The following is a 26,861-nucleotide window of genomic DNA, read 5'->3' on the forward strand; positions in this document are numbered from 1 at the left end:
TTTAGTGCAAGATCAGGTCTACATGAGGCAACATGAAAACAAGTCTCGAAGGGAGGGGGAGTTTGTAGTGGGGGACTTGGTCCATCTCAAGTTACAGCCATACAAACAACATTCTGTGGTCATAAGGTACTCTGAAAAGTTGTCTCCTCGGTTCTATGGACCTTATCAAGTGTTAGAGCGTGTGGGAAAGGTGGCATATAGGCTGCAGCTACCTGCCTCTTCCAAAATACACCATGTTTTCCACATTTCCCATCTCAAGAAAGCCATGGGACCAGGGCAGGTGCCAACTTCTCTCCCTGCTTAGCTCTTTGCTGACTTGGTGTTAGAAGTGGAACCAGATTCTGTACTTGCAGTGAGGAGTTCTTAGGCTGCCACTGAAGTTTTAATCAGGTGGAAGGGGTTACAGGACTTTGAGGCCACATGAGAAGAAGACCATGATGAAATTGCTGCTCGCCTTCCTCATTTCCACCTTGAGGACAAGGTGCTTTTTTGGGTGGGAGGTATTGCAAGAGACCAGCCCAGGCCTCAGGTTCGCTTCACATATGCTAGAAGGAAGCCCAAGCAAGGAGCTGATAAGGGAGAGTGAGCTGGATTTGTGAGCTGGAAGTTAGTTACAGGGAGGGGTAAATCAGTAATTAAGGGAATAAGTTTGTTAATCCTTGTTTGGTGTGCTGAGTTAGTTTTTGCTGCTTGTTAGTTATTTTTGGGTATTTAAGGGGAAGTTGTGTAGAGGGAATGTATCTAGAAAATTATTGTGGAATTCATTCCTTGGGAGAGCATCCTTTCCTCTCAAAAGAAGGGAGTTGTATTGTGGTTTCACTGACTTGCAATACAATCTATCTGGGTTTGCTATTATTTTTCTCTCTCTGAATTGTTGCTTGCTCTATTTTTATAACCCAATTCCTAGCAACACCTTGATAACACATTGATATAAAAGTTAACAAATTACAAGAAATTTGTATAAAAATTAACAAACTACTCCGTATAACATTTGACCTTTCTTTTCCTACGAAAGTAGTTTTTTTTTTTTTTAAAAAAAATTATTTTATTTGGTATTGTTAGTTCTCATTTAATGGCAAATAATTCTCTCCTCTATACTCATGCATTCAAGATTATCAGCAAATAATAATATTAATAAAAAAAATTATGAGTTCAAACACAAATCTCAAAAATGAATAGAATGAGAAACTTAAGCCCTGTTCTTTTTAAAGTTAAATATTAATTATAATTATAATTATTATTATTAAATATTATTTAATTATTATTATTAGAAATTAAATATTAAATATTATCTTAATATTAATTGTTATTATAAAAATCAATTGTTGTTATTATAATTAATATTATTAGTTAAAAGTATTATTATTACTATTAGTATAATTACTATTATTATTACTATTATTATTATTATTAAATATTAATTATTATTAATATTATTATTAATTATTAATAATTTTTATTATTATTATTATTAAATATTAATAATTAATTTTTATTATTATTTTTATTAAACATCAATAATTAATTATTGTTATTATTATTATTAAGTATTAATTATTATTGTTAAATATTAATTATTTATTATTATTAGTATTATTCTTATTAAATATTAATTATTATTAAATATTATTTATTATTATTATTATTAAATATTAATTATTTATTATTATTATTAAATATTAATTATTATTATAATAATTTAATATTAAGTATAAATTTTAAGTAGAGCAGAGCAGAGCAGGGCAGAGCAGATTGAAGTAGAGCAGAGAAGATTTCAGCAAAGCAGAGTAGAGTAGAGCAGATTTTAGCAGAGCAGAGCAGAACTCTAAAGAATGGGGCCTTATATGATTAAAGTTTCAAAAGTAAAAATTGGCATGTAATAAGTTGTAATTTTAAAATTGGAGCAAATTTATTTATATAAAATTGATTATTGCAAAATAAAAAAAAAATTAAAATGATGTCATCTTGAAAATACGTAATCAAAACATGAAATTGTAATTTTTCTTCATTAATTCTTATGCATAATCTTGAATATTTCTCTATATTTTGAAATTGAAAAAAAAATAAATAAAATGTTACACGGATTATTCTAACAATATGTCGCCGCTGGCTAACTTTCATACCAATCTGTCACAACTTACCAATGTTAATACCAATATAGGGAATCAGACGGAAAATTTCTGCACGGCTAGTCGGCTACAACAGATCGATAGACCCTCTGTCGATGAAGGCTGTAAATCACAACGATATGAAAGAGGGTATGATGAATGTACGATTTGCAACAAAGATCGTAGCTTTCCTTATGGAATATTTTTATTTTATTGTATTTATTAGATCTAAATCTCTTTTTATATATATATATATATATATATATATATATATATATATATATATATATATATATATATATATATATATATATATATATATATATATATATATATATATATATATATATATATATATATATATATATATATATATATACACCAATCTGTCACCGGTAATATCTAATGAAATCCTCTCTGTCACCGGTAATATTTAATGAAATCCACTGTTGAGTTTTCCTAGACAGATTTGATAAAGGGTTGGTTTGATCCTGCCCATTTACAAATACCCTCTTTTATTTACTTAATAAAGTAATTAGAGATGTCATAGGATGATAGGAAACGTTGTTTGGAAAATTTCAGGATTCTATATGCCCTATATGCACATAATTCTCTTCAAGGAAACGTGCATTTACATTTATTATTTTATGGTACTCCCCTTGTGATATGCCTCTAAAATTTGGAAAAAAGACATATTTCGACAATGAGGATATATACTTCCGAAGCAATTTATACAATGTATGTCTATTGACTATCAGTCCATTCTGATTTGAAACTTTCATATTTGTTGATGTAGGTTCCACATTAGGTCCAAGAATCTATCTATAACTATATATTAAAGGCGAAACTAGGAATGACATAATATCCTGATTAAAAAATTTCCATTCAAAAGTGTTATTTTTTTCATTTCTTTTTACCAAAACTTCTCAGACGAGTATTAATACTTACTATACAATAATATTTCATTCCTATTTCAACAAAGATATTATTCTTGTGATGTAATCATGTAATCCATAGTTAATTTTATTAGTCGTGCATGTATAATTCCCTTTATTTTCTTTAGTGTGATATTTTATTAAAATTTAAAATTAGATATATTTTTGTATAGCTGAATAATAATGTTAAACTCATGATAAATATTAAAAATTATTGTGCATGGTACGGGATCTAACCTAGCTAGTTAGCTAATAGTCAATGATTAACTCATATTTTTAAGTTCTTTTATATTTTTTTGTTCTTTTATATATATTTTTTTTTGATAAAAATACAGTATAAAAACCACAAATCACATCAATGTACGGTTTTCGGTGCGACTTGATCTATTTTTTTGGAAATCGCACCAAACTGAAATCGTGGTTTGGTCATTTTCAAAAACCGCATCGCAATTTCCAAACCGCAAACCACACCAAATTGCAAAACTGCGATTTGGTGCGGTCTAAACCCCACTATGAACATCCCTAAGCTAATACTTAGCTAATACCTAAGCTAATTGTATCTCATTGCTCCATCGGTCAAGTTAATAGATAGAGACTTTTGAAAATTGCAAGCAAATTCATAGCTACAAACATTGGTGTAATTCTTAACTTAATTGGAGTAGCTTTATTAATCGCTTGCACCTGCTAACAATATTACCACTACTAACAACTATCTTTACATATACGTACATTTTATTGTAGAAAAACACCATGGTAAACTAGATAAAGTTAAACAATAACGGTCAAGATATTTCTCATTCTATAAATCTAGAAAAAAATCTAGAATTTGAAACCCATATTTTCTTTCAACGTGATAATGTTTTTAAATTTTGAAATTTTAGTTTTTTCTAATTGTTTTACAAAAACGTGGAAAGTTGTTACACTTATAACAACCTGCTTGATTATTTTATCACTTTTATCTACTCTCTATCTCACACACACTCTTATCTAAATAGCAATATACATTCACTCTTCACTGTCTAAAGAATTCATGAATCGCGAATGGAAGGTTCTCATTGTGGATTATGATCTTAATCACTTGTTGAGATTGGAAAAAATGCTACAATCTAACCATTTCAAGGGTATGTTTTCTTTGTTAAAACAATAATCATGATTTTATTTTAACTTTAGGACGTGCATTAGTTCATATATATATATATTAGGTTTTTTTTTTTTTTTTTTTTTTTTTTTAGATCGAGTAATTTTATATGTGTGAGACAGTCACGTGTCATGACATTCAAGGGAGCTTCATTATTAATAATCTTGTAAAATTATGAGTGATTTTTATTGAGAAATAGTGATATTTTTCCTTGAATTGTGTACTTTCAAATTTAATATAAAAGGTAATTTATTTATTTATTTTTTTTTACTCTCGAAACTTTTAATTCAGGTACTTAGAATATGAGTATTAAACAAATGCCTGAATTCAATTTAATAATTTGAAAATGGACTTTAATAAAATGTAATGTATTGTTGTTTTTGTAGTGACAAAATGCCAATATGCAAAGGAAGCAATATCTATGCTACAAGAAGATAGAAATAGATTTGATTTTGTTATAACTGATCTCAACATGCCCGACATGGATGGGTTTGAGCTACTAAAGTGTATTGGATTAGATATGGATATCCCCGTTTTAAGTAAGTATTACCTCCGTTTCTACAAATACTTTACGCTTCAATTCCGTTTTGATTTTTATGGATGTAGTATAATTCTTGAGAGTGATTTTTAATTTCTTTATTAATTTTGTGTAAATAAATTTTATTTTTATTCATGGTTATAATAATTATTGTCACTAGTAGTATAATGCTTTAAAATGCCCTTGAATTAGCCATCGATATTCAATTACACATATTGGTTGTTGATTAATTAGAAAATACTATGAGCAAAGAAACTAAGAGAAAGGAGTTTCAATTACTATGTAAAGACTAAATCCAGAGTCCTAGCCTAGAAATTAGCAACTAATATTTAAAGTTAACAGACTTTGAATTTGATCAACAACAATATCATGATTACACACTTTTTTTTTAAAAAAAAAAAAAAAAAAAAAAAAAAAAAAAAAAAAAAAAAAAAATAGGGCAATACAAACTATTAATAGAGGAGGGGGATTTGAATGTGACTTTACTCGTGTGTCATACAAAGACCCTCAATGTTAACCACTAGGCCTGAACCTGATTGAGTCATCAGTTTATCACAACTTTAATGATGTGAAAATTAGCCCATTAATTAATCAAACACATTTTAGACTAACCCTATTTTTAATTTTAAAAAAATTGTTTGTTTAGTGACCTCAACAACTGATGATGATGAAGATCTAATAAGGAAGGGGCTAATACATGGAGCTTGTGATTTCCTCATTAAGCCAATTCAAATGGAGAATGTGAAACATTTATGGAAATACGCGTATTGGAAACAAAGACATCAAAGGGTGGAACAACCCACAAGGAGTACTAGTAGTAGTTCTCACATAGATAACGACTTGAATGAATCCAACACTCGGGAGAATCACTTTGAAAAGATTAACATAAATTCCTCGAAAATCGATTCGATTGTTGCTAGTAGTGATTGTGAAGATGATGAGAAATGCATGAAGAAGAGGAAGCATGCAACTAACTTGGGAGATTTACTAGTAAATGATGATGCAACTACAAAGAAAAAACAAAGGGTCATTTGGACTACTGAGCTTCATGCTAAGTTTGTAGAAGCAATTAATCAGATTGGGAGTGCAAGTAAGTTCTCTATACTCGTTATTTACTTGTCTATTTTACTTTATTATTTTTGAAAAGAATAATATAATTTCAAACACAAACTCAAACCGTATGTAATTCTAACAAATCTATACTATCATATTAAAAGGTGTTACTAAAAACGTTTAGGTGTCACGTAAACTCTCTCATTTCGCCATATCACTTACTCAGTTTCTTATTATGCCACGTCATCCACTCATCACCTTAATATGCTATGTCATCCACACAACCAACAATAATACACCATGTTATCTCAACTATATTGGAAAAAATATATGAATGAGAAGGTTTGAACACTTGTTCTCTTTAAAGAAAGGTTATTATTCAACCATCTAGACTAATTGTCAATTATGCTTTAAACTTGCACAATAAATAATATTATACTATAAAGTACTGAAGACACATACTACACACACTATTAGATGCTCTTAAAATTAGCAATTGCACAACTATAAAAGTAGTAATCCGAGGCAACGCCCGGGCTACTCACTAGTTGACAATTAAAGCGGGATAATTTTAAAAAATTAATGATTTTATATATGTATGTTGCTCATTTGTTGAGAATGATTTGACAATCAATCAATCAAAGCCTTAATCCCATAAGGGGGGTTGGCTACATGAACCAAATTTGATTATTCCGTGTAATCATTGACAAAGATCCTCATCCTCCATCCCTTACAATCCAATGCTTCATCCTATACAAATCCAAAAACTTCATATCCTTCCTAACTCCTACAAAGTCATTTGAGTATGATTTGACAATATATATTTATTTGTGATCAGTATCATATTATCACGGATCATTGAATTTCATTAGTGATTACTATATAAATTAAGAAACTAACGTAGAAAAAACCATGGTGTAGATTGTATGATACATTTGTACTCCCTCCGTCTTTGTTCTACTCACTTGCAATTTGTGTTGTAACATGCATGTTTGAGGTTTTGACCAACTATATCCTTAATTGCATACTAGAGTAAATAATGAAAATTAGATATTTGGACATTACACAATGAAACAATTCTAACGCGATCACAAGCGATAATTTTAGATCTGTACATTTGTAGCAATGGATGGTCAATATTTTCTTTACTTTGCACACTAAATAGTAAGTGAGTAGAAAAAAAGGAATTGATAGGTTTTAGGAACAAAATTTAAAGAAATATTCATATAATTCAGGTATATAAATCCCTAATATCTTTAAAATAGCTCATATCCTTTAATTATTTATTTAAAGAAAAAAATCAACATATTTGAGTTAACAAGCAGTGGCGGACCCACCCTTGTGCATGGTGGGTCATGTGACTTAGCACAAAAATAAAGAAGTATAAATATTAAATATTACAGCTAATTAACATATGTGCTTATTAGTCTAGTGGTTGAGGACTTACATTTATATCTAGAGGACGCAGGTTCAAAACCCGCCAAAAGCCGAGTAATGGTTTAACAATGCATAATTTACAAATTACTACACAATGTTGTAGTGGTGAAATCATGGGTTTGATATCCACGGGTATCGTTTATTTATTAAATTAAAAAAAAAAAAACTTATTCTTAGTTCACACCAGGTAATTTGTTGAAATTAATTTTATTCGTTAACTTCATTTCTCAAATCCTACCTTCTTAGTTGTCACTAGGCAATTTGTTTAAGTTCATCGTTTTAAATATTTTTGGTACTTTATTAGTGATTTGTCATTATCCGTCACAAATCCTTTTCCTCCTCCTCTCTCACAAGATATTTAATATTTTTGGAGTTACTTGGTTTTATTAGTTTTAGAATATTTATGTATTAATTACTGATTTATATGCGGTCAATTATAGTATACCTTAAAATAATAATATAGTATGCGGTCAGTGACCCAGCACCCATAAAATCCTGGATCCGCCACTGTTAACAAGTAATATTTTTCCATGTTAATGTGTAAAAATCAGATGTATTGTGTACATAAAGGATTTCTAGTCTTCTTGTTGATCAAACCATTTGTAAAAAATCCGTTATTGTTTTTATTATATATATACATGTAGTTATCACACAAATCTTGCCTTTAAGAAAGCAAAATGCTACTAATGGATTTAATCAAAACTTCATAAGATGGATACAACTGTAAAGAAACTCCACTTATATGAACATACATTAGATACATAAGCGTACTTCTGAAGCTTGTATGATGAAATTATATCCGTTTGTGTGTTTAATTATACTAGTAATAACATGAAAATATATAAAAGAATATAAAATACAATTTTTTAAATAAAGAATTATCGATAAGCATCATCTCCAAATTCAGACTACCATCAAATTTCTCGATTGTATGACTACTTCCACTATTTTAACCAAGAAAATTTGCAAAAACTTAAGCGATAAGTGATACCGACATTATCCAATTTGATTTTCAATTCTTTCGCTGATTTATGTTATTATGAGCAACAACCCATTTTTTTTTTTTTTTGGAAATGTTGCTAAATCTTCCAAATAAAAAAAAAAAAAAAAAAAAAAAACCAAAGAACTATCGACAAGCATTTTAAAAACTATCAAAAAGCCATTAATTATCAAGATAAGACAATAATAAAACATCATTTCGTGATTCTTCACCCATCTATACACTTTTTAGGAATTGAATTTACATACCACGTTACTGACATTATTCAAATAATTTGTAATGTGAATTTTGTATTTTATTGAAAAAAAGAAGATTTCTTATTGTGTTGGTGAATATTTGAATAACTACATTCGATTCAACACACCAGTCCAACTCGAGTTTATATTTTTATTTATTTAGTTTATTTTAGTGTCTATATTACGGAGTATAATACAAACTTAAAGGCTAAAGAATGAGATTGTCAACAATAAGAATTGTTATTAATTGGCAAACAGTTGGATATTTTACCATAATTTGCAAAATTGAAAATTTAATTAAACATTTATTTATCTTAAAATGAAAATAAAAAAATGTTACTCCTATTAGATTTCTTTTACGGAGTATCATATTCCACTATTGTTATATTATTGATTTTATTGCAAATTAGAAAACAATTAATTATTTTTTATGGGTAATGTTATATGTAGCCCTAAGGGCTATATATAAGCATTAAATATACTCTTGGAAATTATATAAAATTAGGAATTCATGACAAAAACACGCGTAAATCAGTGTTATTAGTGTTTATATTTTGATGATTTTTTTAAAAAATTTTACGATTTTCAAGTGTAAATTTAATACTTATATATATATCCCTAAGAGTTATGTATAACATTTTTCCATTTTTTATCATTTTTTTTTTTGAAGAATTATATACTCCTTTTCCTTATTATACTTGTATTAGTCAGTATATCTTTTGGTCAATGTAAATAACTATGGTAACCGAATTATTTACATTGAACAAAAGATATATTATGACTAATATATCTTAACACTCTAATTTGTAATATAAAAAAATGAAAGTAGTAGTACTTCGGCCCTGTTTGATTCACCTTAATTTTGCTGAACTGAAATTATTTTTACTGAACTGAACTTATTTTTATTGAACTGAACTTAATTTTACTGAACTGAAATTATTTTTACTGAACTAAAATTATTTTTACTGATTTTCTATTATAATTCTTCTTTAAAAAAACTTATTTTTACTGAACTGAAATTATTTTTACAGAACTGAAATTAATTTTACTGAACTGAACTTATTTTTACTAATCTGAAATTATTTTTACTTAATATTATTTTTTTTAAGGTGAAAAGAATAGGGCCTTCGTATTATTTTGCCATAATTATGTAATACATTCATGTTTACTCATGTATATTTGTTTTTTCTTTTTAAACATAATAACACTATGCAGAGGTAGTTCCAAAAAAGATTTTGGAAATAATGAATATTCCTGGCTTAACTAGAGAAAATGTTGCTAGCCATCTACAGGTATAAGTACTACAATTTAAGATATTTAAATTATATTTCATTTGTGATTCATCACAATTTTATGCAAGTATAATCGTTTAACTTGATGCAGAAATATCGTCTTTATCATAAGAAATTTGAGCAAATTTCACAACATCAAAATGAAGGCAAGACTTTTATATCTCCTATAGATGTGTATAGTGTTCAAGCACAAGTTCTTCCAAACTCGTCACCCTTTCAAGTACGCGATTTCACAAGTTTGAATTCACATCCTCGAAACTTGAGACTTCATCATCATGTCGAAAATGGTGGTAATGTTATATATCATCCTGTTGTTTCATATGCTTATTGTTCAACAAAAGTTCCTTTAGTTGAAAATGCATGTTCACTGAAAGAGACTACATCAATCGAGGAGCAAGTGAATAATACATATGAGAGTTATGTACATGATTTATGTTACAATAATACCACATTCAATTTTGATTGAAATGGTACAAGTAGAATAGAAGGAAGTTTTGAACATATTAATTTTTATGGTAATCTTAATTACTTTAAAGCATTGTACAAAATAATAAGTTAATTGTTTATTAGGGTTCACAAATGATGATAATTGTGAGCTAATTAATCATTAGTGTTTTGAAACTATTTGTATTGGTTGATTACTACCATTTTTCAAATGTTAACATACTCCGTATTAATATTAATATGATAAATCCAAATCAATCGATTTTTCAGTCATATACATGAATGTTGCCCTCAACATTATATTATACTTGACATAAACTTAAGAATCAAATGTAGAAATAAAATCTCACCATTAATGTAACAAAAACATTAGAACCAAGGTTATAAACAAGCTATACATGCTATTATTAGAACTAACCATGGAAGCTGAATTAATTGGTAATATTGTAGGAAGAGAACACTCCTCACCATTGAAGATGACTTTAGTAGGAAAACCATCACCGCGAGCCACATTAATCCCTGGTGTTTTCTTCTTATCAAACAAAATCACTGATTGCAAAGTACCCGGACGCTTAGGATCTTTGTTTGGATTGGATCCATTTACTTGCCCTAGAAGATAATCATTTCCACTTGGAAAACCATGCATGAAAATTGTGCTACTATCTCCCGGCAAAGAGCTTCCATTAAAGGAATAAACCCTTTCTAGCCCTACTCCGGCCTTGTCAAGCTCCGCGGCCACAAACCAATCGGAGAAATTAGTATCCCCCCAATTGAAGAGTGTAACCCTAGAAGTCCACCCTTTTCGGTAATCCGATGACAAATGCCAATTTATGGTGACTCCACAATTATCACCACAAGGTAATAAATTGTTGGATATGGGTATATGTTTTAGTCTTGCATACTCGGTGGTTATTTTAGTTCGATTTTCAAATGGAATCAGAAGCGCGTAAGATGGTAAGGCAATTGCATTCGCGGTAGCATTGCAAGCTTGTTCTTGTCTTGGATTAGGGCAACCACATGCACATGTTTTGCAAGGGATAACGGAATCATAGAAAAAAGAGGAGAATGACACACAACATTTTGGGGGTCTTGTGCTACTTTGTGTCTTATTGCACACCACTTGCCAACTAGCAATTGCTTCCACTTGTACCGGGAGGCCATTAGGGCTAGGTAGGAGGCTAGGGCTCACTCGAATTGGATTCCCACATTTATAGTCTTGATTAAATGTTCCATTGATCTTCCAATTTTGTGGCGGGTTAAAAATGGTCACGTTAAGGTCAGGTGGCATCTTGTACACTTGCATTTGAAAGGAGGAAATAGACATGCTTGGATCCATGGTTGAAGGCAAAATTGTACCATTTCGACAACAATAGGGGATTGAGCCTAGGGTTTGATCATTTGCCAAAGTTGGTGGTAGGTCTATGATCGTTTGCTTATGCTCACAACTTAAGGCCCTCGAAAGGTCAAGACTTTGGTAGAATTTAGCTTGGTCACCAAAGATGCATTTTGAGGAGTCTATTTTGTAAGGTGTAGCGCCTCTCATAGTATAAATGAACTCTTTTCTCATCCATTCCCAACTTAATTGCCAATTGTCTAGGCGCCCCGTTTGATTTTGGTTTGAAATAGTCACCTGCGCCCAATAGTTCGATTCATATGCTGATATAACATCGTACATTATGCTCAAATCTCCACTTTGTCGCGGTAGGAATTGCTCTGTTGCATTGATGGTTGTTCTAGCATTAGGATCTCGTATGCAACATGTAGACATACTAGTATTCCCTGCATATATTAGCGCCACAATTTGAAGTTTTGTAATTGTTCTAATGAGCATAAAAAAATCACATCGTAGAGGACTTATAATTAACTTCCAAAAACATTTCTAAGCCATATGCATGCAATGGTTATCTATCTTAAAATAACTGTATGTTATGACTTATATATTAGTACCGTAGCACATATATAGCTGCATGCATGTCAAGATTTATTATGTATACAATAATGAAAGTATATTGTATACAACAAACTTATATTAGTCATCAAAACCACATAGAAAGTCAACTTTCCAAATAACTGATTATTACATTTTTTTTTTGAAGAAATGATTATTACATAATTAATCAAGGATGATTAACGCTCTTGGTATGTACTCTGTAGTTAAACAATACACTTGTTTAGCGGTATTTTATGTACAATCGGTTGTCAGTTTTACATGGTACGGCTAAAGCTATTTCCTCTAATAACCTCTACCATGAGTTTTACCTTGTTGGCACTTTGTTCTATTCAAATAATTCAAGGCCTATTGATCACTTTGATATTCTTGATATTGTATTATTGCGTAAATTTATTATTTGTATGTAGACATTGTGACTAATTAAAATCACAAATATTATTATATTGATAAGATTACTATAAATATTAAGTTACAAATGACTGAGAGCCTGTTATATACACCCAAGTGTACCGTACACCCGGAGTCATTTGCTCATGCAGTCAATAAATAAGTAAAAATATTATTTGTTCATTTGTTGATTAAATGAGCAAATGACCCCGGATGTATGGTACAATACACCCAGGTTTATATAACAAATTCTACAAAATTACAAATGACCGGATCAACAAAACATAATGGCAACTTGGCAAGAAATCAAATAGATTTAATTTATTAAAGATTGCTAGAGCTATAGTGATGTAGGAAAGTGGAACGAGTATATGAATTAGTTATAAGTTTAACTAACGTAATTGACTTCTAATTTGTTAATATATGGAGTATAAAAATTAAATTAATTCTTCACTAAAAATAATAATTCAACCGACTCTTTTAATAAAACATAAATCGAATTTGAAATTTTATCTATGATTATGGTTACATACCTTGCATAGTAGAATTAGCACATATAAAACCATCATTAGCAAGGCTAATATTTGAAGGCAAAGGAAAATCTTCCGGTGAAACACCAAATTCAGTACCAACCAACTCAACTCGAACACTCATCTGAGCCAAATCTCCGGCAGTCTCTATCGCGGTCTTTAAGTCCGTCGTAGGGTAGCCAGTAAAAACGGTGCCATTTGAAACATTAGCAGGTAAAGGTGAGCCATCAAGAAGCACAGCATTAGAGGCAGACACCAAAAGTTCACCGTGTCGAAACCCTACAAAAGCTCTCCATGACTTCAACTCTTGTAAACCGTTGTTTTGGATATAAAGCGTTGATTGGAACTTATATGGTTGGTCTATTGGGTTCGAGGCTGTGATGTTCGGGGGAGTTGCTCGCCCCGAGTGTAGGTGTACTGTAAAAATATGCCATTACATGAGGAAGAAATGTTTTGAGCTTGGGAAATAATTGATGTAGGGAGAAAGAATAGACCATATAGTAGGGTAAAGAAAATAAGTGTTAATGGTTTTCCCATGTTTAATTAGTTTGAATGGAAGAGAATTAATTAAGGAGATTTAGTATATAGAATGAAGCTATATTTGCTTGTAAGAAAGAAATTAGGAGTGTTACATATGCATGAAAAAGATGTATTGATATATATGAAATGGTGATATAAATGAGAGCTTGATGAGAATTGGTCTGTCGTACGTGTTGATTAGGTCTTAAGGTTATAATAATTACACTATCTAATGCATGCATTGCATTACGTACTAGTTGAATTAGTGGGCAAGTTTTTTTTATGCATTATTGCTTGTAATGGACTTTATCTATATTCAATGGTAACTAGGGAGAAAATTTAACAAAGTCATTCCTCAAAAAAAAGCGCAAGAATATATTGACATGGCGAAATTTGATTGGCCTATATTTAATATTTTAATTATCATTTTGAATTATTTTTATTTTTCACGATGTATTAAAATTGTATTTTTTTTTATTTTCTTTTCAATACAGTACATTTTTCTTTAGAAATACATAATTATAAATTATGAAAATTTTATAATACTAATTAATTTTCGAAATTATACTAATAATTAAAAATTACAAAATTAAAATTGTTCATCAATTTATTCATGCCATAGATTAGCCACCCATTCCCAAAGTAATTGTTAATTGCTAATGTACTATCAAATTCAGCCTAAAATCCCAATAAAAATTCGTAAATAAATTTTGTTATTGTCATTCTTTCCTATGTTATTCACCCTATGGTTCGAAATTTGATTAATGTGTGTGAGATTTTTTTTTTTGGTTAGTTGTAATTTCAAAAACAGCGTCATTAGTAATATATATTATGGTTATCTAAAACTCAGATTGTACAATTTTGTCAAAGAACAAGGGGTATAGAGTTTGTAAAAGATGAAGAGATCGCAATTATTCTATGTTTACAATCCTTGTTTGATCCGTAAAAGTGTAAGATGATATTTAGTTGTCAAATCATGTTATCGAAATCTAATACATGTCTCGTTATATATTTTCTAAATACGTATTCTAAGTTTTGATGATTTATAACCAAGATAATAATTAAATTAACAGCGTTTTATTGGTGCGTCACACACCAAACCCCGATCGAGCAACCCCTGACCGATCGAGTAAACCTCGACCAAATAACCTTAAACACATATAAAATATTTATGAATATTATTAATTAATGGTTTATATTATGCAACTAGAAAAACAAAAATTTTCATATATATTAATAATCCCAACTTTGTCCAATGTACCTTGAATAATCCCAACTTTCATACTTTCTTCGTGTTTTTTTAAGTGTTAATTTTCGACCGTGTTTTTTTAAGTGTTATGCTTTCTTTTTTGGCAAATAGCTACATTAAAATATTACCCTCTCATCATGGTACTCACCCAAACCCACTACTACTTTTTTTATCATATCTTTCCTCTCACATCCATTACTTTTCAATAAACTATAAACCCCACTATCTTTCTTTTACAATTTTTTAATACTCCAAGTACCCCCACTTACCTTTTATTTTATTTAAGTCAATTAATTAAATTGCCTAAAACTATGTATCTATCAAACTGTAACACTTAAAAAAAACACGGAGGGTGTATGGGTTTTTTTTCTTCAGTCCTTAAAACCGCAAGCTACTAAAAGGTTTAATTTTATGTCGCAAGTTTATTGGTCCAAAAAAATCAATAAAAAAAAACAGTTAAAACACCTCCTCTTTTCCTTTTCTCTCTCTTCCTCTTTACCATCGACTTTACTGGAATACCGGCCATCATAGCTACTGAAGGAATACTATGGTGACGGCGAAATCTTGAGGACGGAGGTTGCTTTGCTGCTGTTGTGGGATTTGAGAAATGTGATGATAATGGTGGGAATTGGCCTGGAGCGAGAGAAATTATTAAGGTTTAGGGATTTTGTTGAATTTCATGGTGATCGAAGGTTGTCAGAGTTGTATTATCGTTGGCGCCGCTCATTCTTTTCGAGGGGTGGGGGAAAGGGAGGGGGTGGGTTTTGAGGTGGGGACTGAAAGGAATGGAGTCCACGGCCCTTGCCACATATGTCGCCACCGTGGCGCGCTGCCACTTGGTGGCTGCCAATGTTAGCTATCACACCAAGGGCAATATTGTAATTTTAGCAACCACACCCCCTTTCTCTCCCCTCTATCACCACCGTGCAACCTCTACTACCACCCACAACACCACCTTTACCTTCACGAATCGACCCCAGCCGACCACCACACGGTCGCTGCACCAACATTCGACCGCCGCAACACCACTAGCTACCACCACCCAAAGCGCCACCTTTAGCTTCGCTAGCCTTTACAAATTGATTCCAGTCAACCACCACATGCCGCTGCACCAACATTTGACCGCCACAATACTAGTATGAGCAAATCCCTTTCCTTAAAGAGTTTATATGGCCCCAATTTTCATAAATTGCTATTAGGGTGTCGTTTTTTTGGCCGGTCGGCCGCTGTAGATTCGCGTAAGTCGTCGACCTTGGGCATGGGAATGGAGGAGAGAGAAGTAGTGGCCATGGGAATGGAGGAGAGAGAAAGAAAAATTGGTCATGTGAGGGGAGGAGAGAGAAAAATTGTTGATATTAACAAAAGTTTGTTGATATCTGTTATCAATTGGGTCTAGCGGCGGCTCAGGTTTGAGTTAGGGGTGGTTCAGGGGATTGAAGAAAGAAGATTTCCTATGAAATTATTCTAATCTAATTTGACTAATCATCACCAATATATTATGACTTGTTGCAAGTTTGCATCTTAATATAATTCAAAAGACCTAAAATAAAACCAAATTTTAATGAGTTTATAATTTACCTCAAATAAGTTTAAGTTTCATATCTTAAATATCCAAGATTTGAGGTTCAAATTTCCCAAAATGAGCAAAAATGACCCTAAGCCACTTGCTTCCTTCCCAGGGTTTCATCTCTTTAAATTGTTCAGAATAATCCGACCTTTACCTCATCCATCTAAAATAATCCTACCTTTTAATTATTTTTTTAATAATCCAACCTTTAATGTCAATCTTCTTCAAATGGTCTCACTAACCTGTAACCGGTTTAGTAGGTAATTAATTTATTAAGTTGAATTTAAACATGTCGCCACGTGATTGTTCAAAAAAAAATTAAAAAAGAAAAATTAGTCAAAATTTGAAAAAAAAAAGTTAAATCTAATTTTAAAAAAAAAAAAAAAACGCTCACCTCCACCTAAGCCACACTACTTTAGCCACCACCTACCACCCAAACCTAGACTCCAGAACCACCACCACACCCAGACTCGATACCACCAAAACCCATAAACCGGCCACGCCGACCCACCTAACCTAACCCCAAAACCCTTCCAAAAATCAAAACCCTACTAGCCCTAAGACCGTTCGAAACCCCTTAAAACCAAATCCTAGAAAAAGGGTTGTGGAAATCGGCACGGACGGAACCGGAGAAGGAGGGTAGGTCGATGCGGCCGGAATCAGAGGCAAGGGAGGTCGGCGCGGCGGGGTTGGTGGTTTGGCTGGTGGGTGATTTTTAAAATTAATTAATTGTTTTTTATAAAAGAAATTAATTGATAATTTATAAATTTTTCTAAGAAATATCTTGTTTTTTTACTTAATTTTATTTGGACCATTAGATGTTGACATATGTCAAGTAACTTGCTATAATAAGTTAGCTAACCGATTGTGACCATTTGAAGCAGATTGACATTGAAGGTGAGATTATTAAAAAAAAAATCAAAAGGTAGAATTATTTTGTGCGGATAAGACAAAGGTCAGATGATTGCTCACAATTTTTCCTATTTTAAATAGAACAATGTATTCAGGCTTTAAACCTGTAAAATATGTTTAGTTATGGTTTTCTATTATATTATTTCAAAAAAGTTGTAATTCTTAAATATATATATATATATTTAGATAGATAGATATATTAATTGATTAAGTATAATCAGCAAACACCTATATATAGAGTTCTTTTCTAATTGGATTTACATCGTATCTCTTTTCATGAAAATAATATGAACCTATGATTTATTTCAGTTTCACAGCTAGTAAAATCCTTGACATTTCTAAATTAAGAAGATTAATCATGATATAAATTGAAAGCTAAATGAACACACAATCCACTCAATTATTTAATTCATTAAATAATTCTCCGTCAGAGCAATGGAAGCAATTGGCAGATCAAGAATCACCCTTTTGGCTTTTTTCATCCTTTTTTCTCTCCTAGTTGTGGCACATTGTAAGTTTTGAAATGGTTATGCTTTTGTAAACCTCATAATCAGTTAATATTTGTGCGTCTATTATTTTTGTGCTCCCTTTCTTTATAGAAGATTGTCTAAATAATTTAAATTGGATTATCTGTTATTGTACATGTATTTAGGTAATGTTAATGACAAGGAAAGCAATGGAATAGTCAGTGATGCAGAAAAGGGAGAGGGAAGCAGCAAAATTAATATATCTAATTGCAAGCCAGCACCCTGCGCTGCAGGACGTGGCACTTGCTATTGTTGTATTGTTGGGGCATGCTATTATTCATCTGCGGCATGTTGTTCTCATTGTAAATGTTAAGGACAATACTCAAAACCTATTACTTTTTTTTTTTTTTTTTTTGAAATAAACTCAAAACCTATTACTTGTACAATGTTACTTATGACTATTTTTAAAATAAAATATGTATATAATAATAATTAAAGTTACGTTTATTAAAAAGAGTCATAACTTTTTTCAAAAAAAAAAAAAAAAAAGCGTAACTTTTTTCTCAATATAATAATAGAAAAAAAAAAATTTGTTTGAACCAATACAAAGATCAAATCTTTTTTTTTTTTTTAAATTTTCCCTTTTATTTATAACTATAAATTATTTAGTGTGTACTGCACTACTGCATGCCTTCGTTCACTCTTATCTTCCCCTCACCTCAAGTGTTCTTACCTTCAAATTGAATTTATGAAGTTCAGACAATTAATTGCATCATTATACTAGTGAAAGTATTTCGAGGTTTTTTTTTTTTTTTTTTGGGTGTTTTTTAGACTTTAATACCAAATATAAAACAATACCCCTTAAGTTGAGTATGTTAGTATGTAGGTTACAAATGTTTAGCTTGGAAAGCAAATGTAAAAAAATTCATTACAACTTAAGACATAATTATTAATCAATTAATAATCAATAACTAATATAATATAAAAATGAGGAACTCCCATAATTAATTGTGATATAATATAAAAATGAGGAACTCATGTGGAATAAAAAATGCAATGCATATAAGAAATAAAATAATAATGTAAAAATTATTGAAACAAAAATTAAGAAAAATAAAATTTATTGTTGATTAGTTGTATTGAAAATATCTAGTAGTAGTATACATTATATTACATTAAAGATGCATATTATTCCCAATAAAGCTATAAAATCTAGTGACTATATGACTAAAGACTTATTTACAAATGTGTTTTAATAAACATGAAAATGTTTATAACATCATAATAAAATCTACATTAAAACTATGAGCACAACATACATGTAAATATATAATTACAAATAATAAATCACCTTTATATCCAATAAAATTATTTCAATGGAATTAAATAGTACTCAGATCATTAAAGACAATTATAATCAACAATTAGGCAAAACTTGTTTGATACACAAGAGATGTCACTTGTAACCACTAGTTTCGGATAGTTAGATCCAAATGTCGCCTCCATTTCTCTCTTCTTTCTCCTCCCTCCTCTCTCTTAGGGTTTTAGCTTTTTTTTTACTGTTTAGGTCGGAAATAATATTATATATAACTGAATTAAATAAATAAAAAAAAGGATGAAACTAGTCTAATTTAATTTGATAAAATTTCTTTATTTTTTCATATTCAAGTGGGGTCAAGGGTTCCCACTCAATACATTTCATCTGCCATTGCTAACCATGTACGTCAGTACGTGAGGGATGAGCAAAAAAAAAATTGACTACCCGAAAAGGTAATCAAAACCCGTTAGGAACCACATGTTTCTAAAATGAAACCTGGACAAGAGGTTTCGATGGAACCAGAACATCTAGGTACCTTGTAACTTGATGAAAGATATGGAGTATCATTTAAGTTTAAACTAGTGTGCTGCCTGGGCGTTGCACTGGGTTACCACTTTGTTTAAATTGTTTCTTTATGATATATGTTATCATCTTTTTTGACAAAATAAAATATATTATCATCGATTATGTATGTTATGCATAAATGTTAAAAAATAATGTTACTAATTGATAAAGAGTATAGAAAGATAAGTTTTAACACTATAATTTATGAAATGTTGATTTTATTCCTCTTATTTATTTTTTTTCGAAGTACTTATCTCGTATTTCCTTTTTAATTGAAGCATGTCATTTATAGTTATATATATATATATATATAGGGGAGGGATCCGGTAAGAACCCCATCTTATATAAGAACCCTTTCTTATGTAAGAACACTAATTATGCTCTAAACTTTTTCCTATGTTATACTCTCTATGTCCCCTATTGATGGTCACTTTTGCTAAAAAATCACGGGAATTAAGGAGAAATAAATAAGGTACATTGAAAAAGTAAATTTACATTGGGTATGCAAAAAAGTAGAGAGAGAAAGTAATTAAAGTACATGGGAAAGTAAAATTTACATGGGAAAGTTAAATTTGCACAAATATTTTTGCAAAATGTTAAAGATTTTGGTAAAAAAATAATAATAATGGTACTTGAAAAAAGCAAATGTGACTAACATTTTGAGTCACCAAAAATGGCAAAAGTGACCATCAATAGGGGACGGAGGGAGTAAATTTTTTTTCAACTTATGTTCTAAAGTTTTTCCTACATTCTAAAAATTTTCTTACTTATGTTCCAAATTTTTTCTAATGTTCTAAATCGTTTTTTAGATTATGTTCTAGATTATTTTTTTCAGCTTATGTTTTTATTTTTTTTTATGTTCTAAATTATTTTTTGAAAAATTGTAAACTAATAATCCCACCTTTACCCCGTCTTCCATAGATAATCCCACCTTTTGAAATTTCAGAAACAATCCCACCTTTGACAGGGATCTTCCACTAATGATCCTTTTGACCTACAACCTGTTAAACCGGTTAATAATTTTTTTCTTAGTCTTTCTCCTTGGACCACCAGTCCACCGCCATTCCACCCACGCAGCTCCTTCACTCACCATACCAGCCTACCTGCTCACCACATTGACACCTCACCTAGCACCAACAACATGTTGCTGCCCTTCTCCCACTTCACCACCAGCGGCAATCGAAAGCAGCCGCGCTACTACTGCAACCAACAGCCATCGCACCAGCCACGACTCACGCACCTTTCTCACAACAAATTCGCAACAGAAGCTCACAACAAGCAACCAGCTTCTGCAACAGCCAGTAAACCACCGCCTAACCCACCTCACAACGCCGCATCAACGCGCCACCAATGCAGCCCACTTACAACCGCCGGACCTCCAATTCAATAGCTGCAACATCAATTCACACCCACAATTCAGCCCCTAAACTAGCCCCAAAAATAATTTAAAAGAAATATCAAGGGTCGATTTTGGGCTTTGAAGCCTGAAAACTCCATCCCCAGCCCCTAAAAACCCGACCCATCCCTGAAAACCCAAACCCTAGCTTCGAAAAACTCGACCCCAGCCACCTTCCTCAAGTTAGTGAAGGAGAAGAAGAAGATACGAAGAGATCATTGAGAAGTTGAGATTAAGTCGCACGCCTAGGTTGGGTTGCCGAGGAAGGGAGGCGGCTAGCTGCGACAGTGATATGGAGGGGCGGGGGTGGGGCTAGCCCCGATAACAATGGCGGGGGTTAGGGGTTTTGTTTTGTTTTTTTTTTTTTTAATTATTTTTTTAATTATAAAAAATAGAATAAACCAACTAAAAGTCCACACGTGTCTCATAACCTAGTAAAACCGGTTACCAAAATAATTTAACCGGTTATGGATTGTTAGTGGAAGACCCCCGTCAAAGGTGGGATTGTTTCTGGAATTTCAAAAGGTGGGATTGTTTATGGAAGATGGAGTAAAGGATTATTAGTTTACATTTTTCCTTATTTTTTCAGCTTATGTTCTAGAGTTTTGCCTATATTCAAAAAAAAATTCTACTTATGTTCCAAATTATTTTTGATGTTCTAAATTGTTTTTTAAATTACTCCGTATGTTCTAAATTTGTTCCTATGTTCTAAATTATTTTTTCAGCTTATGTTCTAAATATTTCCTATGTTCTAAATTATTTTTTTTCATATTATGTTATTAATTTTTACCTATGCTATGATTATTTTTTTCAACGTATGTTGTAAATTATTTTTCTTATGTTCTAACTTTTTGGTTGCTTATGTTCTAAATTTTTACTATCTTTTAAATTATTTTTCTTATGTTCTAAAATTTTCTGCTTCTGTTCTAAATCTTTTCTACTTATGTTCTAAATTTTTTTCTATGTTCTAATTTTTTTTTCTATGTTTTAAATACGAAATTCTCAAAATAACAGAAATGTCATTACTAAAGGATCAATTTAGATGGTTAGATCAAAACTAATAAAGGGCTGAGATTGATTCTTATATAAGATTGGGTTCTTATATAGAGGAGGGTTCTTACATGAGCCTTCCTCTATATATATATATATATATATATATATATATATATATATATATATATATATATATATATATATATATATATATATATATATTTATATATATATAGAAATGACATCAATTGTTATTGGCTAAGATGGTAAGGAAGTAGTTCTTGTTTCCTTGAGGTCTAGTGTAATAACAATTATAAATATATGTATTAAATTTATCAAAGAACTGCTTTTGGTTTGTTATATATGCAAGCTGTAAACGTTATAAATTTGTGACCATCTAGATTGTTTCAAAAATTATATTTCAAAAAGTATATTAAAAATGGGTTTAATTTGATTCTGATGTTCCAGGAACTTGTTCAACATGTTCCAGTTTGAGAAACCTATTGCAATAATAGGTTTTACTGTATCTAGAAATTTTAACAGAGTACCCTATTATGCTAACCACATACCTTTATTGGATTGATAATCATCGTGGGTTAAACTAGAGTTGTCAATTTATGACCAATTTGATAACCCAACACGACCCGAACTCAACCCAATTTGACTCATTTTCATATTGTATAGAGCTAGTACTCCGGTTTTCCCTCCATCCCAGAATACTTGGGATATAAGTGAGTCTATTAAAATCATTTGTTCAAGACAATATGAAATGAGCATGGGCAACTCGAACAAGGAGGATAAGAGTTTGGTCTACAAACAAATTATAGGAGCTTGAATATTTTATAAGAGAAGGAAATAAGGAGTTGAACTGAACTGAACTGAACTGAACTTATTAGAGCTAAACTGAACTGAACTGAACTGAATTGAACTGAAAATAAAAGTATGAGAAAAGGCACTCCTCAACTTTATAAAGTGGAACAATCTCTCCTCTTTCTCCAATATGGGATACTCACAAGTGGGTTACATTGGATTTCAACAGCTTATTGTATATAAAATTCCCTTTTGACAAATATTCTAGGACGGACGAAAATGAAAATTGTTTTAAGTATTTTGGGGCGGAGGAAAGATGTTTTTACACTATTCGCGAAGTCGATTGCTAAATACCGCCAACATTTTTTATCAAATCGCCAACAAAATTAATAAAGGGACAAAAATACCCTCACTCGTCCTTACTTTGCTTTCTCTCTCCTATATGCAGCAAGCCTCATATCAACTGTCAACACAACAACACTACAAAATTAAAGCAACCGCCATTGCCACCACCACGACCACCATCCATACCACCACAGCCACGCCCACCACCACCCACCATCACTGCCCATAACCATCCACCATCACTGCCCACAACCACCAATTAAGAGGTAACATTTTTTTTTTGTGTTGCCGAAATCTCGAAAGAACCAACAACCATCGGAAAAATGACCCACCGCCTTCCCGAAAGGTGGTGGTTTTCTTTTAAATCCGACGACCAGCACAACCGGCGCACAAAACCGGTCACCCGGGACGGTAATCGGTTTACAACGTCGGTTGACCATGGTAACCGGCGTCCAAAACCGGTTACCGTCCCGAGTGACCGATTTTTCATGCCGATTGTCTACGGTTGACTGTATCAAAAACCGGTTACCGTGATGTTCAATCGGTTGTGCGTTCCGGTGATTAACGCCGGAAATTATTGAACAATAAGATTGAAGCTAGGTGACGAACTGGTTTTTCCGACCACCATGATGTCGGTTCATCAACTCCATTCCTCTTCGTCGCTGTCCTTCCGCCTCCAACAGTACGGCCGCCGCTTTTCTTCGCCTCCGGCTGGCTGTTGTGGTTGATGGTAGTTGAGAAGTGGTGGTTACGGCCCTTATGGTTGATGAGAGAGAAAAAAAAAATAAAAGAGAAAGAAGAAGATGTGGTGGGGGTATAGTAAGGGTATTGATGTCCGTTCACCTTAAATGTTACCGATTTTGATAAAAATTGTTGGCGGTATTTAACACCCCTTTGCGAATAGGTTTTTTTAGCACGGTCTGAAATTTAACCCCAAACCCAACCTAATTGACAAATCTACTTGAACTCGAATATTACAGAGTAGCAAAATAAGCCATTAATGAGAAAGAAAAAGGATAGCTTTAATTCTTTAAGTTCAAACTGCTTCAAGCCTTCAAGTAGTTGTTTTTCCCTTACCTTCTCCGAAGGAAGAAAGTAAAAAATTGCGAAAATGAGTTCAACAACAATGGTGGCTGAAGCAGTATGGAAGAACATCGAGTCCAACCATTCAGGTTCTACTATAAACAAACCCCCTTTTTTATCAATCGTAAATTCATTTATCCACATTACCCCAATTTCACTTCAATGTGTTCTTTTCATCTTTGATTTCTTGAACAATGGAATCGACAAATTTTAACAATGGAAGAAATTGATGTAAATTAGTGACTGATGATCAACTGGGAGTGTAAGTTTCTTCCTCAATTCTCTAAATTTTTCATTTATTTTTTTGAATTTCGTATTCTGGGTAATCTTAATTTATGCTTACAATTAAAACCCAGGTTGCATTTTTTGTTCGGGAAGAATTTTGAACGAGCTACAAGGATTGTGGATCAACAAGGTGTTAAAAGAATTTCTGGTGAACCCAGTGGCCGCTCTATTTTTCAGGTCCGTCGGTTAATTTTACCTCTCGGTTTGAAATTAATAGTCACGTTGATAGTGTAATTTGAACTAACAATGTGGTAACTAGGAGGCAAGGGTGCAAATTTTGGTGCAGTAATTTTACAAGTTGGAATTAATTTCCATTATTATGATGGGGTTGTATGATTGTTATGATTATAATGTTTAATTGTATATATATGTGATTAAATAATGTCTTTGGATTGTTTTAGGATGATATGATCTTATAATAGATTTAAATCAATAATTGTGTTGTGGTAATTTGATTGAAAACAAGGGTCTCATATATGTTGATTAGGTTGTTGGAGAATCTCGAAAGAAAGAAGAATATTTATGTTTCGCCGAGCATTACTGTGGATGCTACTCATTTTTCTATGATATAGTGAATCGAGGGGAACAGCTTTGTGTAAGTTGAAATTCTATGGTTATATTGAAGTTGTGCTACTATGAACTATGTTAATGGTTCCTAGGAATAACACAGTTCTTGGTTTATTTTAGTGTAAGCACCAGTTGGCTGCGAGACTAGCTGCATCTTTAGGAGCGTGTATAGAAGTCAAGGTATCTGATGAAGAGCTTGCGATGCTGCTATCAAAGCTGTGACAGTAGTTGTATACTCGGAGATGGAAGCAGGTATTTGGATTTTTAGTTTTCCCCGGGTCATTCCTATCTGATCAAATTTATGCTATGTTTGATCATCACTTCTAGTCCTCTCCTGTTGGTATAATGGTAATGTTGTTTGCCAATCTTTTGTGTGTATTATCTATGAGCCTGTGAAACCTAGAGAAATACAATGCTCTTTGACAATTGTTAAAATCACCATAGAAATTCTGAAAAATTTACATTTATATGTGTGCTACCGATATTGAACCTGTAACACTTCTCTTGTATTAGATGCTGAAAGCCTGAAACATGTGATATTTTGATGGCATCATGGGAGTTCAATGTGTTAGTTTGATATTTCATCTTTCATTTACTCTCTTCTAAGATAGTCTACCGAAAATAATGTTCCTGAGAGAGTGCAGAACCCACGCCATGATTCTTGTATTTCTGATTGGAGTTTTCTTTTCCACTATTTCAACATTAAACCTGAATACGTACTGTAGTGGTAACTGAATAACTTGGAGATTTTAAGCTTGTGTAGGTGATTTTTTTTCTTTTACATCTAGGATCCTGCAATACACTCACCTCCACCACCACGCATCCTAACTTACAGCAGGAGAAAAGGACAGAAAGGACAGAATCAGCAGCAGCAGGACACAATGCAACTATGCAAGGAGCACACCCACTACAACAGCAGTAACGGCTTGAAGGATTTTGACAGATTACCTTTATTAATTATTAGCTATAAGACAAATTGTAGTAGTTGTTAACAATCAAGGCACTAGGCCAATTCCTTGTATCTCAAGTAGTATAAATAGAGTAGCCTAAAGAGAGAGGAAACTATTCAGAAATTTGTAATAGAAACCTTGGAGAGTAATGGCCTAAAGCCATGTTATCTTTTACAAGCTATTAGCTTTAATACAACGCCAAACCTTCCCCTAATCTCTGTTTAATTACGCTTACCGTTGCAATTGGTATCAGAGCACATGCCTCCGACGCCGCTCTCAGTGACTCCGGAGAGGGTCGCCGCGCTGGATGAACGAGTAGAGGAGATTCTCGAGAAGATCGGTGATGGAGAGAACTCCATACAGAAAACGTTGAAGCAGGACCAAGATAAGTTCTTCGAAGAAATGAGGACGATGATGTTGGGCTTACAGAACCAAACAAACGTTGAAGGAGAAGTGAACCAGCCATTGGGTCAGGGCGGAATCGGCAACTGGGACCCAGGGTCCAGGGGTGGATACCGTCACTTCAACAACGAGTAGCAAGGAGGGAACGGCATCTGGAGGTATAGGAAGTTGGATATGCCGATATTCGAGGGGTCCGACCCAGATGGGTGGATTTTAAGGAGCGAACAATACTTCCAGTTTTACAAGCTTTCGGAGACGGAGAAGTTGCAGGCCGCCGTTGTAGCCATGGAGGGTGACGCCTTGAGGTGGTATCAATGGGAAAGCCGCCGTCGACCGATGGTGGGCTGGGAGGATCTGAAAACTAGGATCTTGAATCAATTTCGAC

General features: G+C 32.2%; 2 protein-coding genes, 1 long non-coding RNA gene and 1 pseudogene across 3 annotated transcripts; 3 read left to right on the top strand and 1 right to left on the bottom strand.

Annotated features, from left to right (window-relative positions):
- Positions 1-4,073: 4,073 nt before the first annotated feature.
- On the top strand, positions 4,074-10,203 carry LOC110727666 (two-component response regulator ARR2-like). The gene is made up of 5 exons (XM_021907246.1): positions 4,074-4,164; positions 4,568-4,720; positions 5,366-5,809; positions 9,661-9,737; positions 9,829-10,203. The coding sequence occupies exons 1-5, from the start codon at positions 4,074-4,076 to the stop codon at positions 10,201-10,203; spliced, it is 1,140 nt and encodes a 379-aa protein (XP_021762938.1).
- Positions 10,204-10,410: 207 nt separating this feature from the next.
- On the bottom strand, positions 10,411-14,029 carry LOC110727960 (annotated as a pseudogene).
- A 3,661-nt stretch (positions 14,030-17,690) lies between these two features.
- LOC110727766 lies at positions 17,691-18,177 on the top strand. The gene is made up of 2 exons (XR_002512564.1): positions 17,691-17,807; positions 17,949-18,177. It is a non-coding gene; the product is annotated as an uncharacterized LOC110727766 (long non-coding RNA).
- Positions 18,178-23,173: 4,996 nt separating this feature from the next.
- Positions 23,174-26,310, top strand: LOC110727961 (zinc finger SWIM domain-containing protein 7-like). Its single transcript, XM_021907551.1, has 6 exons — positions 23,174-24,361; positions 24,513-24,534; positions 24,629-24,734; positions 25,045-25,152; positions 25,245-25,376; positions 25,913-26,310. Exons 1-5 carry the CDS (start codon positions 24,301-24,303, stop codon positions 25,344-25,346), a joined length of 399 nt encoding a protein of 132 aa, XP_021763243.1. The 5' UTR covers positions 23,174-24,300; the 3' UTR covers positions 25,347-25,376; positions 25,913-26,310.
- Positions 26,311-26,861: the final 551 nt, after the last annotated feature.

This window comes from Chenopodium quinoa, unplaced genomic scaffold (genome assembly GCF_001683475.1).
Source record: "Chenopodium quinoa cultivar QQ74 unplaced genomic scaffold, ASM168347v1, whole genome shotgun sequence".
NCBI lineage: Eukaryota > Viridiplantae > Streptophyta > Magnoliopsida > Caryophyllales > Amaranthaceae > Chenopodium > Chenopodium quinoa.

Coding starts and splice junctions, on each gene's coding strand:
- LOC110727961 (XM_021907551.1), top strand. CDS start 24,301: ATGAGTTCAACAACAATGGTGGCTGAAGCAGTATGGAAGAACATCGAG. Junction 24,735..25,044: donor GTGGCCGCTCTATTTTTCAG/GTCCGTCGGTTA, acceptor TATGTTGATTAG/GTTGTTGGAGAATCTCGAAA. Junction 25,153..25,244: donor ATCGAGGGGAACAGCTTTGT/GTAAGTTGAAAT, acceptor GGTTTATTTTAG/TGTAAGCACCAGTTGGCTGC.
- LOC110727666 (XM_021907246.1), top strand. CDS start 4,074: ATGAATCGCGAATGGAAGGTTCTCATTGTGGATTATGATCTTAATCAC. Junction 4,165..4,567: donor ACAATCTAACCATTTCAAGG/GTATGTTTTCTT, acceptor TTGTTTTTGTAG/TGACAAAATGCCAATATGCA. Junction 5,810..9,660: donor TAATCAGATTGGGAGTGCAA/GTAAGTTCTCTA, acceptor AACACTATGCAG/AGGTAGTTCCAAAAAAGATT.